The sequence below is a fragment of the Melitaea cinxia genome, chromosome 2, assembly GCF_905220565.1.
Source record: "Melitaea cinxia chromosome 2, ilMelCinx1.1, whole genome shotgun sequence".
Lineage (NCBI taxonomy): Eukaryota > Metazoa > Arthropoda > Insecta > Lepidoptera > Nymphalidae > Melitaea > Melitaea cinxia.
In genome coordinates, this window is record NC_059395.1 from 12,857,006 (window position 1) to 12,872,120 (window position 15,115).

At 31.8% G+C, this 15,115-nt stretch overlaps 2 protein-coding genes across 2 annotated transcripts; one reads left to right on the forward strand and one right to left on the reverse strand.

Moving 5' to 3' along the window:
- Positions 1-1,491: 1,491 nt before the first annotated feature.
- Positions 1,492-3,870, reverse strand: LOC123665156 (ras-related protein Rab-7a). The gene has a single exon (XM_045599504.1). The coding sequence runs from the start codon at positions 3,774-3,776 to the stop codon at positions 3,150-3,152; it is 627 nt and encodes a 208-aa protein (XP_045455460.1). The 5' UTR covers positions 3,777-3,870; the 3' UTR covers positions 1,492-3,149.
- Positions 3,871-5,275: 1,405 nt separating this feature from the next.
- Positions 5,276-14,810, forward strand: LOC123665165 (serine/threonine-protein kinase GA29083). The gene is made up of 13 exons (XM_045599512.1): positions 5,276-5,493; positions 5,944-6,043; positions 6,358-6,552; positions 7,233-7,346; positions 7,568-7,755; positions 7,840-7,935; positions 8,758-8,915; positions 10,541-10,659; positions 10,799-10,898; positions 11,187-11,332; positions 11,785-11,934; positions 12,698-12,940; positions 13,952-14,810. Exons 1-13 carry the CDS (start codon positions 5,276-5,278, stop codon positions 14,006-14,008), a joined length of 1,884 nt encoding a protein of 627 aa, XP_045455468.1. The 3' UTR covers positions 14,009-14,810.
- The last annotated feature ends 305 nt before the right edge of the window (positions 14,811-15,115 follow it).

The following is a 15,115-nucleotide window of genomic DNA, read 5'->3' on the forward strand; positions in this document are numbered from 1 at the left end:
GGGAATATCACAAGGAAGGTTGTCATATATAGGACGGAGGAATTTGAGATAGGAAAAGGGGATGTGGGAAACCGTGCCATCGTCAAGGCCACATTCACACAATGAGTGGTCACGAACTCTGATTTTAGCCCGCTGGGACTTCTCATAAAAAAATCGCGACAAATAGTTTTGACAGTCTTCTATTGATGTTAACGTTACACTAACTAAAGAATTCTAAGGAGACCGAAACAGACAGAAATCTGAGGGTGCAAGATCGGGGCTATAGGGATGCATTAAGACTTCCAAGTCAAATTCTCTCAATTTCTGTTGAGTTGCTAGAGACGTTTGTGGTCGGGCGTTGTCCATTTCTGACCGCTTATTCTCAATTTCTAGCTCAAGTCTCATCAACTGTTGACAGGAGAAATCCGTATCGATGTTTTTGCCCGTCGGTAAAACCTCATAATGAATGATGCTCTCCTAATCCACTCATACACTCAACATCACCTTATTGCGTGTCAACCCAGGTTTCGCAATTATATGTACAGTTTGACCGACCTTTGGCCACGATCTCTTTCGTACATTCTTATTGTAAGTGACACACAAAAGAGAAGCGCAAATGAGTCTATTAATTATCTTTCAGTGACTTCCTTTGGCACCCAAATATTGAGCTTTTTTGTATAGCCAGCCGTTTTCAAATGGGTTAAAACTGTTTTATGGTCATTTTTTTTATCTTCAGTAATATTTTAACTATTCAAATGTCGATCTAGCACTTCAGCCTATCCCAATCTACTGGCAGACATAGGCCTCCCCAAGTTCGCGACAGGCCCATAGTGCCCACGCTGGGGTTGGTAACCGCTTGCTTTGTCGCACTTGCTGCTGCTTGACGTTGCTGCCCGTCTTCGGCCTGTGTATTTGAAATCCAACAGTTGGATGGTTATCCCGCCATCGGTCGGCTTTTTAAGTTCCAAGGTGGTATTGGAACTGTGTTATCCCTTAGTCACTTCTTACGACCCCCAGGGGAAGAGGTTATATTCTTTATTGCCGTAACCACACAGCAAGACGATCTAGCTCCACTGGGCGACCAGAGCGAAATGCATCTTTGACATCAAAATTACCCGACTGAAAACGCTAGTAAACCAATTTTATCCCCCACTAACTTCACAATTTTTTTTCGCGGCTTGAGTCACGTTTTTCACATTTTTAAAGTATAATAGTAAGAATTTCTTCGTTGGATTCGCCCATTTTTGCAGACAGAAAACAAATGAAAAGTGGCGGTAAACTATTTTTTACTTTTTAGGTTCATTTTTAAAATGTATATGATATCAAAACCAGCCAGTTACAAAACCCTTCCTCAGTTAATTAATGCATTTCGTATTTATGTACCTATATCATATTAACCTACATAGGGTCTCAATATGTACTATTATTAAATTTTGCTATTAATCCAGGTAAACCACAATCGTGCAGGTCCAAGTATTTCGATATTTCGAAAAAAATATAATGAAACAAAAATGGATGTGGATTTTTCTTTATTAATATAAAATTAGAAGCAACCAATTACAGCGTATATCGTATTTCTGTACCTTTAAATTATACCTTACAATTTAAGTTATTGTTTGAAAATTGAATAAGATCCCTCAAAAATCAAGTAAGTATCAAGTAATAATACAAATATTCGTAATCCAATGGCAAGGTCTTATCAGACATCCCAATTTCTCAAAACAATCTTTAATTTCAATGATAGGCCATTATTGCAACCTTTTATGACAGATCTAAAACATTCGTAATTAATGCACAGCTGCTTATTAGTTACTTGTGAGCATTAAGATATATTTTGATATAACTACCTTAAGGTAAGAAACAAACTGAGCTCTCCATGCAAACGTGAGCTCGTTGAAACTATTGCAATAACTCGAAATATCAAGATGAATGATATATTAGCAACACATGTTATCTTAAGACTAAATGATTTAGTTTTGCATGGACGATTGGTGCCACATCATATATATTATGTCCTTACCATAATTTTATGATAAAGATAACCATACCAGTAACAATATTTACTACAATATATAGCTTTTTTTTTAAAAGAATGAGTGTATTATAAAATGCAAAGTAACTTTATATGTACGTGTAAATCTGTTATTATTTACTATTAACTACTTATGACTATTAATATAAAATTCAAATATATACAGAAATATTAAATATATGAATAATAAAGAAACAACTGTTTAATTTGTTCACTTGTTTAAAGCAATACAGAATTAGATTTATTGCCAAAACTTGAATTACAAAACTTTATAAAATAAATAATACAATTTATCAACACAAAAAATGTCTTTTAAAGATTTATTTTAAATTCTATAACTTTGTTTTGTTGTTTGGGTTATTCTGTAATAATTATCTTTAGAAATAGAAAGACACAAAACAATACTTTTGGTTATGAAACCAAAACATCTTTTGAACTATAAAACAAAATAAAATATGAACTACAACAATACTTAAATAATCATCACTTTTATACCTTTATGAATGAAATTTCACAAAAGGTAAGTTTTTGTATTTTTAAAATGATCAACCAATATTACTGCATTTTCATTGGCTACTACACAAAGACTGCTACATTTTACTAAAAAGTTATATAATATTTTTGAAAATATTTTATTTCTGGAGTATTTGACTTGACAGTTACTTTTTAATTTACTAATTAATACATAAAACAATTTATAAGTTCAAATTAAATAAAAACCCAGCATGTTTTTTTTTCTCTGTTACAACATGAGTAAAATAGTATCACAATAAACTTTGCCTTTATTACCTATTATCTTTGGAAATAAAATTGATTATAAACTGTGTCCAATAATTGATTCCATTTTTTTTTAACAAATCCAGTTGTACTTTACTAAAATAATAAAAACTATCATGCTTATGAGAATGTGATAAAAGCATATTTTTCAATTCATAAATGTTGAAGTATATAACTGCAGCTGTAGGCTGTATAAAACTCCAAAATGAAAGACCTATCACATCTATACATTTTTTACATATTAGTAAAATATCAAAGTAACTATAACTTATAAATTAAAATTATTATATACTCTATTGTATTACATTATATAAAATAAGGAGACACTAATATATTACCAATGATGGAAATAGTATGGAACCTAGCAAGCACAGTTATCTCCATCCCTATTGCGACCATTGTCGTTGGCGTTCAGCTTGATCTGATCAGGGAACTCATTGTACAATTCAGCCTCTGTTTCTTGCGCCAAAGCATTACGCGCTATAGTCTGAAACGCGAGTTCGACATTTACAGCTTCTTTGGCACTTGTTTCAAAATAAGGAATATCATTCTTACTTTGACACCATTGCTGGGCTCGTTTGGCAGAAACGGCACGATTATCCAAATCGACTTTATTACCTAGAATAACAAATGGAAAGTTTTCTGGGTCGCGTGGTGAAGCTTGTATCAAAAATTCGTCTCTCCAACTCTCCAAGGACTTAAACGTGTTGGGGGCAGTTACGTCAAAGACTAAGACGCAACAGTCGGCCCCACGATAAAACGCCACCCCCAATGACTGGAATCGCTCTTGCCCGGCTGTGTCCCAAATCTGCATCGTGACGATTCGGTCGTCGACAATTACTTCTTTCGTGAGAAAATCAGCGCCTATTGTCGCCTTGTACTGATTGGAAAATTTTTTGTTGACAAACTGATTCATCAGCGAAGTTTTACCAACGCCACTGTCGCCAAGGATGATAACTTTTAAAAGAACCTTTTTTCTTGAAGACATTTTGCACGAAAATTTACACAATTAGTATGAAAACTAAAAATAATAGTCACTCTTTGTCTGTAGGTACTTTTTGACATAAAACGAAATTGATAAATGCGTCACCTGTTTGCAATGTTACCATTGGTAAAATAAGTTAATCCTGTTAACGAAGCTCCAATAAGGTTCTGTTCTTCTAGATTCAAGCAAAACTGAAACAAATCGATGCCATAATTATGCATATAAGATATTTTTAGATTTTCAACTGACTAGATTTTGACAATCATAAATATTTCAGTTTGACATATTCATTCATAAATTTCTCGGAATAAAAACAAACAATATATACTTATAATACATTACTAACAACTTAACTAGGAACATTTAGTAATTACTTTATTCCACCCATGGTTTAAAATAGTCACAGATTGGTATCCTAGAGATGGCAAAAGAAGTAGAGGACGCCAACAGACAAGATGGGAAGACGACTTAAAACTCACGGTAGGACATCACTGGAGAAGTTAGCACGAATATATACATATCAGTGGAAAGTATTAGAGGAGGCCTATGCCAAGAGGCAAGCTGAAGTTCGGGACATTTTATAAAAAACAAGAAAACATATAATTATGATATGCATTGAAGTTCAGATTGAAAGGCCTTATTATTATTATTATTATTCTACCCAATCCACCACATTTTTTCTATTCTGATACATACGCTTGTATTCTATCATTAATCACTTGTTTACCGCGGGGTTGAATTCAATTCCAGATTATTTTTCTACGCATAATATGTGACGATCTCAAAAGTTCTTGCAATTCCTGTTCTCAAAATTTGCAATATTTTTGAATTTATACTTCTTTTGGCGCGCGCACAAAAAACCTCACCTTGAAGTTAGCTAGTCAATGAAGAAGAAGTTAGCAACGTTTAATTAGCTAGCCAATGAAGTATAACTTCTTACGTGCGTAACTGCGTACATAAGTATGTACACAGTTACACTATTACACACACACCCACACACACACACACACACACACACACACACACACACACACACACACACACACACACACTTTTTTACCTGCTTTATAACTAAGAATGTATTTGAAAAAATAAATATTATTATACTCAAATAATGCAACAAACATTTTAATTTTTATTACTATTTTGAGTGGTTATTAATTATTTAAATGAAAAAAAAAATCTCGGTCACAAAATTTATTTATAATCTTTAGTTATTTTTAATCTGTAACCTGCGCTGATTTCCGCAATTTCCGTGTTTCATGAATTGTTCGTGAAGTACAGAATCGCTTCAATTTAATGTATTTAGTATATAAAAATTGTTTATACTCTTTAAACATAATAAAATGAGACACGATTAAGTTATGATTTCCATAACATAAAAACATAAATAATTATCGATGAAAAGGACACCTAACGAACGAAGGTGAGTTTGTCTGAATCATGTTAACACTTTCCGTTATCAAAATTATAACTTTTTCTAACTTTTTTAAGTTAACAGGATGGAGAACAATTTAAGTCGTAGTGGGAGCCATTCAAGCTCCGTTTGCGAATTAGAAAAAGACTTAAGTGATATGGATATTATGAAATCTAGGACGAATCGACGCAACGTAATGGTTCGATCACAACCAGCACGAAAAGCAAAACGAATCAGGTTTTTTCGAAATGGTGATAAATTTTATTCAGGAGTCATAATTCCAGTCTTGCCAGAACGATACAGGTAGGGATAAAATATTAAATAGGATTTTACAGTCTTATTTGGATTTACTTTCACTTTCCTATTAGAACACATTTAATTATTTTTGTGTTGCATATTTCATTTTCAAGGAAATTGAAGCGAAACATTTCATCACATAGTAGTGTTCTATTTTAATATTTCAGTATATATTTAAAATAAAAAAAAATATGTATATATATTATATTCATAAAAAATTAACTCCATATCTAAAATCAACAGTAATTATCTTAAATTAAAATCAATCTTGAAATTTATTATGTACCCTTCAATCTTGATGGACTTTCCAATTAAAGAGCCAATACTTGACATCTAAGAATGAGTCATTCATACATCTATGTTATAGAAATGATTAATGAATACTTTGGCTTCTTACATAGTTCCGTCAATGAAATAATATCCAATATATTGTATAATAGAAATATTTGTTTTCAGATCATTTGACAGTTTAACTGCAGACTTAACAAGGGTTTTAGTTGATAATGTTACATTGCCTAGCGGTGTTAGAACAATATATTCTTTAGAAGGTAGAAAAGTAAGTATCACATTTATTTTATATGTACAGTATATGTGTGTTTGAATTATAAACCTATAAAATATCATTGTAAAATACTAAATAATTTATAGATTATAAGAATAATAATTAGCTAAGAAAAAAGCAATATTTTTTATTATATATGTAATATTTCTCAATTACTGCATGCTTTCAATATTTGTTGTAAGAGCTTGTCTGTAAATACTTATCTTTTTTATTAAATAATGAGTTGTCTAAATCTATAGGTTAAAAAAATATTAATAAATTATTATAATGAAAATAATATTTAAAAAAATAAAACTACCCTTTGTTAGGTAGGAAAACTGGATGACTTAGAAGACGGTCAGTCATATGTTTGCAGTGGGTTTGGGGAACCGTTTAAGAGATTAGATTACGAAGCCAGTGCTGTAACACCTCAGTCATTTAGACTGAGTGGGCCGGAGTCTCTCAGTGACAGTGCAAGCCCTTCACCAGCTAGAGCTAATAACCGACTGTCCCGATACTTGCAGGTAACTTGATTATTAAATTTAATGATAATGGTTTTTTTTTTACGCTAAATGACATTAATAATGTTAATTATCATAATGGATTTGTCATAAATAATATTTTCTTAAAGCAAACTTAAAAAAATTGTTTTATTTTGAATAATAAAATATGTATACTCAATTTCAAAGAAATTAAATCTGTATGGATATACATATCATAATTATATTAAATTTAGCAACTTAAAAGCCTTGTACATATTTAGTGGTTTAGAAAGTTTTGACACAAAATATATTTAATATGTTCAATATAGTCAGGTTTTGCTGATTGCTTCTTTCACAACACATTGCTGACTCTGAGCTTATCCATTCCTATTAAGAAAATTAAACATATTTGTAAATCTGTAATAATTTCACTTCAATGAGAATTAAATATGTTTGTTCCTATTGTTAATATTTATATAAACAAGCACAAGGACTGGAAATATTTATACTATCATTTCCTAACACTTTAAAGATAATAAATTATTTACACATACATTGTAAAATTCAAGGTGCTAATGAAAATTATTTTAGTAACTTAATAATATTTTAGTAATAATAGATTTTCAACTGGGTATAAAGTAAATAATTTGGTTTACCTAACTTTGTAATTACTTCTTATTTATTACTTACTTTTATAAAATTAAAATAAAAAAATCTTTCAGACAAATGGTAGTAATTCTACCGGCAATGGGACACCAAGAGTTAGCCCCGCTGGTGACAATGTAATCCGGCCCCGTATAGTTACTATTATTAGAAATGGAGTGAAACCCCGCAAGGTAAATAAGTTTTTATATTTGTAAATAGATTTAAGTTGTAATTTATTTTTAACTAGCTTATACTAATAGAAATTCAAACTTTATTATTTAATTCACATTATACAACACATTTGAATGTAAACAAAGACATTTGAAAAATGCAGTAACAATATTTTTTTAAGGTACGGTGAGTTTTTTAGCTAGTGTTATTTATTTATCTTAATTTAAATAACTTGTATCAGGTGTGCAGATTGCTATTGAATAAGCGCAATAGCCCAACTCTTGAACATGCCTTGGCAGCAATCACCGATTGTATTAAACTAGACACGGGTTGTGTTCGCAAAGTATTTACACAAACTGGCACACCTGTTACCGCTCTACACCAGTTTTTCGAAGAGGAAGATGTATTTTTTGCATATGGAAGCGAAAGGTATGATATAATATAATAATTAATAATAATTTGCAGCGTACAATTTTCATTAAAAAGTTATTAGATTTGTTTATTTCATTACAGAGTCAATCAAGAGGATTTTGAACTGGAATTTGAAGAAAGTAAGGCAGTTTTACAATGTAGAAAAAGTAAATGCAATGCAATTTCTAGAAATATAAGGTAATTATTTTTTATACATAAAAAAATACCTAAAAATAAAATAGTAAGTTATTATTATTTTTATTTCATTCTATTTCATTATTTTTTTTAATGTAATTTTTTAAAAACTTGTTTTTAATTTATTTGTTCCATAATGCTCGTATTGATTTTTGAATTTCTTTATTAATTACTTTTTTTTTCTCTCAATGGCTGTTAATCAATTTATAGTAATGTTTTTAGTATTATTATTAGGTTTTTGATATGGAATTATTAATGTGAAGCATTTCTTATGAACTTTGTTATATATTCTTTCTTATTATCGGAAACTATTTTTGGTTAAGTGATACTATTGTGTTTTGTATTTCTATATATTGATGTAATACTGTTTGTTTCCAAAATAAAATGAAAATGAAAATGTAGGCCTATTCTTCATACAACTACATACAAATTGTTGCAAATAAAAAATAAAAAAAATAACAGAAACAAGTTTACAAAATTGGAAACAAATCAATCAATCAATTAAATAGTAATAATAAATATTTTAAAATCCAATCCTAAATTAAATTTAAATACTTACAAAACAGTGTGTTTTCACACATGAGAGTAGAAAAGTAGCCTATGAGAGATTTTTTTTTTCACAGTGAATATAAAATACTGTGTAATGTGTCATTATCATTATTGCCGTTATCATATTGTGTTTCTTTCTTTATCATGACGCATTTTCGTTTAATCGAGTTTCAAAATAACGACGACAGACAACGATTCTAAAGCAGTTTTACTTCATTAATAACGTTTAATGACAATTACAATAAACATACATAAAAACAGTAATACCTCCATCAGGTCGGGCCCAAAGCCTCGCATGCCGGTGCGGCCGGGCGGGGCGGGCGCGGCCGCGGCCGCGGCCGAGGGCGCGGGGGCGGCGGGCGACGGCGACGCGCCGCTAGCTGGCCTATTGCCCCAGCCGCTGCGCCTCAAGTACAGCGTCGGCAAGATCATAGGTACGTCCGCTCTTCTGTTCCCTACCCTAAATAAAGCTGCTATGAAATCTGTTATTGAGGTAGGGCACAGCACGATATATCCTGCTCAAAATTTTGAAACAAGACACCTAAGGGTTTTGCAACCTTACAGAAGATCAGATCTAAATAATGCTGCTCTCACATCTAAATAATAGTGACTATACTTTCCAGTAACCACTTACCATTAGGTGTAGTACGGACCATTTGTTTGTTTGTCACACTTGTAGTATAAAAAAAAAGTGTTGACACTTGGCTCATTCACATTTCTTTGCCGCTTGCCTGGTGTTAAAGCTTTGCGTTTGCATTGTTTTCGCCCCATAAACCATTATGATTATATAATACGTTATTACTATATTACTTAATGTAATTTTCGCTAGTGACTATTAACATCGTCGGAACTGCAAAATCGCATTTTTTGTTTATTTCATAAAACGTTCCCAAATAACCAAGTCTATTAGAGCTGAAGAAATTTTTTTATTTTATGCATATATTATTTAGTTGTGGTACTTCTTACAAATCAGTACCTATTAGTCTTAACCTGTTAAAAATGTAACAAGTGACTTATCTCATATTTACACATTAAATACCGGCTAGTAATAATATTAAACATAAATAGCCTGTACAGCATTACTTTGAAATTTCATGATCCTGCTTAAAATAAGTAAAAAGATACACACCATTTACACTTTGAATCGCTCTCCTGTAAAATTGCTGTTTTTCGCATCCGACGTTTTTAATAGTCACGGGTGTTTTGTTCGTTATTATATGTTATTTTATATACGTACTATGACAAGAAACTAGATGCGTGCCTTGATAACACAAGATCATCAAAAAGTAGTTTACGATCATCAATGCTCACTAAACGCTACCAAACCAAGCTAGTAAAAACAGTCCACTTCATACATGTTTTAATTAATATTAATAATACTATACATAATTATTGCTAAGAACCAATTTTTAAATAATAAAAATGTCTGTAAAAGCATATCAGTTACAAGGCTGAATACTTTGATGGATAGAATTATAATAAAATGTCGACCTGAAATTTCTAACATATTAAATTGCACCAAGGCATGCTGCCAACCTGCAATTGTTTTCACTTTCCTATTTGGTACACTTTATATATTGTATTGTCAAAGGTGATTGAACTATGTCCATATGTTCTGAATGCTTTCTGTGAATTATATAGGCATTAGATTTTATGTGAAAATAAATATTACACAAATCCAAATAATAGAGTACATATAAATTTTGATGATTGTCTGTTGCAACAACATAATATTGTACTTTAAAAAAAAAAACAAAAAAAAATACTTTTATACACTTTACACAACTTCTCTTTCATGGTCACTTCATTTTCACATGTATTAAAAACAATTGTTTATTTATAGTTAATGAGTTTTGAAGTCCGTCTATAATTAATAACAGATTTGATCTAAACATTATACCTATCATTGTATAGGGAAAAAATTTACGTAATTAATAAAATTAAAATTACTGAATTAAGTCACTAATATCAATATTTTTGAACTCACTGCTAAATTCTACAGAAATTAAGGCTATTTGTTTTTGCATCTAAAGCATGAAAAAAAATTAACCCTGTGCAGGTGATGGCAACTTTGCAGTTGTAAGAATATGTAAGGACAAAACGAATGGAAAGGAGTATGCTCTCAAAGTTATTGACAAAGCAAAGTGCAAAGGCAAAGAACATTATGTTGAAGCAGAGGTAAGCTGTTTTTGAGCTTATAACACTGTTGAGTAAATGTATATCTGAAAAATTTCTTACAAAAGAACAAAGATAAATTTGATTTTCTAGTTTTGTTAAAAAATGGACAAGAAAACAATTAACTTTTCATGTCTTACAGGTGCGTGTAATGAGAAAGCTTTGCCACCCTCGCATAGTTTCACTTATTGAAGATCAAGACAGTCCCGAATGGCTGTTCCTCGTCATGGAACTAGTTAGCGGTAATTATAAAGACTACTCAACCAATATCAATTCATTAATTCCTCTTAACTTTCACATTTGTCATACTGCGATACGCAAGGCCAATGTTTAAAACCTAAATTAGTTATAATTTGTAGATACAATATTCGCACTAGTAACAAATAGTATCAACGTAGCAAATTGTAATAATAATATTTTTTTTTTTTTTATAAATTTATATAGATAGAAAAACTGCAAAACAAAACTATCATACTTTAAATAATTTATAAGAAATAAAGGACATTGCCAAAGATTTTTATATTTTCTAGGTGGAGACTTATTCGATAGTATCGCAGCTGCTTCTAAATTTTCCGAGCCTCAAGCGCGTTTGCTAATAGGTCACCTAACATCAGCTATTGCATACCTACACTCGCTTTCTATCGTGCATCGAGACATCAAACCCGAAAACCTTTTGGTAAGACTTCATTTAACTGTCATTCAATGTAACACTCACAACATTAGCTGCAATATAAAACATAATAAGTTTAATATCCTCTTTTAGAATCCAAATGCACTACCTTAATTATTCATTGATGTAGAAGTCATCATACAAGTAAATATGAATATGATGATACTGATATGCTGACTAATCTTCACAGAAAAACTAAACAACTATCAAAGTATGTTTGCTAAATAACAAAGTAGTAAAAACTCAGGGGTATACAATTAGATGCCTGCAAATATGAATGTTAAAGTTATTTTGTACATGTGTGACCACACAATCTAGATATAAGAAAAGCAAGGAAACAATATTATTGACATACTCTTCATGTCACAATTTCCCTATTGTGTTCCAACATTAAATTTTATAATGCATTTCAAAATAATAAACCGTTTCTGAAATAAAATTGTGTGATTATGTTGTAGGTTGAAGTAGGTCCTGACGGTAGTATACGTGGACTGAAGCTAGCTGACTTTGGACTAGCGGTGGAAGTGTGGAGGCCGCTGCACGCCGTCTGCGGGACGCCGACGTACGTGGCGCCAGAGATCCTGCTCGAGACTGGATACGGGCTCAAGGTATTATTTTATATACTATACAGAATGTTCGACTCCTAACTACGTTCCTTCAAATGGTCGGTTCTGCAGGTGTAAAAGGAATTTGTTTTTTACGCGGAACATGATCTATAACGCCCACAAAACCCCATCTGAAGTAATGTAATTAGGAGTCGAATACCCTATATATAATTATATGTAATATGTATACATACAATATTACAAAGAAAAAAAGAGTACAGTTTTTTAATCTTCTATAAATAGAATTGTGTCTACACTCAATGTCTAGCACTAAATGTGAGAACAAATAGATCGATTCGAATAATTTGACAAAAAGAAGGTACTTACAGAATGAAAATATATTATACAACTAGGTTGGTAAACAAGCGTAGGTATGGCACATGTGATGGTAAGCAAATACTGTAGGCTATAAATGCCACAAATACCAGAAGCATCGGAAGCGCGTAGCCGACCCTACCCCCAATCATCCCCAAGAGCTCTGGTCACCTTACCACAGGAACAGAACACTGCTTGAAAGCAGTATTTTTTAACTGTGATCTTCTGTAAGGTCGAGGTACTTTCCCAGTCAAGCTACTCCAGATTTTTAGCATGATATTTCCTGGTATCCTCCCCACGTTACTGAGTTAATAAAAGAAAATTGTAAGATTTAACATAACGACAATTCCAACTTCACACATGTTACATTTCAAAAGAAAGGACAGCGTTTGTTGGATCAGCTAGCATATAATATTAATTAAAACATTAAAATATATTATTCGTTTTCAAGATCGACGTGTGGGCGGCGGGCGTGATCCTCTACATCCTGCTGTGCGGGTTCCCGCCGTTCTCGTCGGCGGACGGCGACCAGGAGAAGCTGTTCGACGCGATCCTGTCGGCGCGGCTGGAGTTCCCCGCGCCGCACTGGGAGCGCGTGTCGGCCGGGGCCATCGACCTCGTCGCCAACATGCTGCGCCCGCAGCCCGAGCTGCGGTTCGCGGCCGAGGATGTGCTTGACCACGACTGGATGTCGGTCAGTAGACGGTACACACGCTTCAAGAAGTGGGAGCGAACCATGTTCTGTACCTATATTGAATAATTCATAATCTTCAAATAGATTTTTTTAAAACAATTATAAAGGATTACGCTTAGAACCTTACCGCAGTTAAATAAAACAAAAAATGAAATCATTTAAACGTATCAATTACTTATTCTAAATTGTTATGTTATTGACTAAAATACAAAGAAAAATCTTAAATATTGAATACCAAATTTAATTAGCTAATATATAGTTATTTCAATGTATTATTATAATCAGTCGATTTCAGATTCCAAAACAACATGTGTGTGATAAAAGTTGATATAGGTACAAATAATTGAATAATTTTAAAAGTTTATTAAAAAACCAAATCATTTAATTTCATTTTACTAAAAACAGACGTTTTTGTTGACTAATAATTAAGCCTATCCAAAGTTAAAGAGCAATTGGGAACCCATTTATAACATACAGCAATTTTTAATAAGACTGACATTTAGTAAAGTTGAGACCACCATACGAAACTACGTCCTTGTAAATGAAAGGGTTAAATATAAATATTAAATATTGTTGTGTCAAACAAATCATACCACGCGCACGCTTGCTAGCGCCCACTACAGGTGGTTCAATGACCTCTGTGAAATCGATCTAATAGTGGTTGGCAAATAAAAATTCCATAAATAGCTCAGGTTCAGCTTTTGTACGTCATGCTTACGTAAGTAGTATTAACGAGCAAATGTTACGTCGTAAATTGTATACGACAGTTTGTAGACAAACTTACAAAATACTTGAGGTTGAAAATAAAAACCATTTTGAATATGTATTTTTGACAAAGCTCTACATTCGTATTATGTGAAAATCTCCTTTTCTTTTTTAACTTCTTTTTTCTTCGCTGTACCAGAAGCGCGTATGTTTGCATAACATGAGGTAAATCGCCTGTCTTTTGCTGGTTATTTTTATTAAAAAAAAATATATATACATATATATATATATATATTTATTTTCCAGGATGACTACGATGAGATGTGCGACTTTCGTACTTGGTACGACGAAGATTCCTCATAGCCGCGCGACGCTGGCCGCCCGTCCGACACGTCCGACGGCTGATCGTCGCCGTCCGCTTGCTGTTTGCGTTGTGCTGCTCACAGGCATGCCTTCATATTAACACCAATACCAAAGTTATTCCATAATATATGTAATATAAAAATTATCGAAATAACTGCACGTGTGTTCAATTTAAAAAAAAATATTCGATCAAATTATTGTGGTGCAGTATCATTGTTGATGTTCTGGTTTTTATACTGATATCCTCACTGATTGACATGTTAATAATTAATCATCAAATGAATTCTCTATTTATTTTCTATATGCATTTTATGTATATTTTTTAAGAGATGTAGCATTAATTATTAGTATTTATGTGGCTGTAAAACCAGTTTTTATTTAGTATTATGTAGTTTTCTTTTTCTTTAATATGATCGGCCGATAAATTTAAATGCATTTAATTCTTTGGCTATCAACAATCAATAAAAAAACGATCTCCATTATTGCATTACTAGGCTACTTATTTATATATTTTTTACAGATTAATCATATCTTCAAATTAGATTTATAGCTCTAAGTAGCATATCATGCTCTTTCTCAGAGGCCTATTGTAATTGCATTAGGAGAGATATGTTGAAATAACAGAAACGGCTGTCAAAAATTATACAATACAAACTATTTGTGTATGAAAACAAAAATACCAGTTTATCGATAGGGTTATCTTTTGGACTAGCTTTGGGCTCATAAAAATGGTGCATATCTTCTACTCTTTAGTTAACTAGTTTTTTTTTAAACAATAAAACATTTTTTGTTAGATATCATAGTTGGTTAATTTTATTTATTTTAATATAAACAATAAAAGAATTTACACCTATAATTTTAGTAAAAGTTTTTGTAACACCACGGCACAATAACTGATTTCTGCAAAATTTACTTAATTAAAATTGTGTGTAGTTTGGACTCCATGTAGCTAATATTTAATAAAAAATAATGAGAAGAACAGTTATAGACATTAACCTATATAATTTTTATTTCATAATCAGTGTGCAGTTCTAATGTTACTAGCTTAATGTTTGTATGTAATGTGATATTTCTTCACCGAAGTAATATTTAATAATCAATCACGTT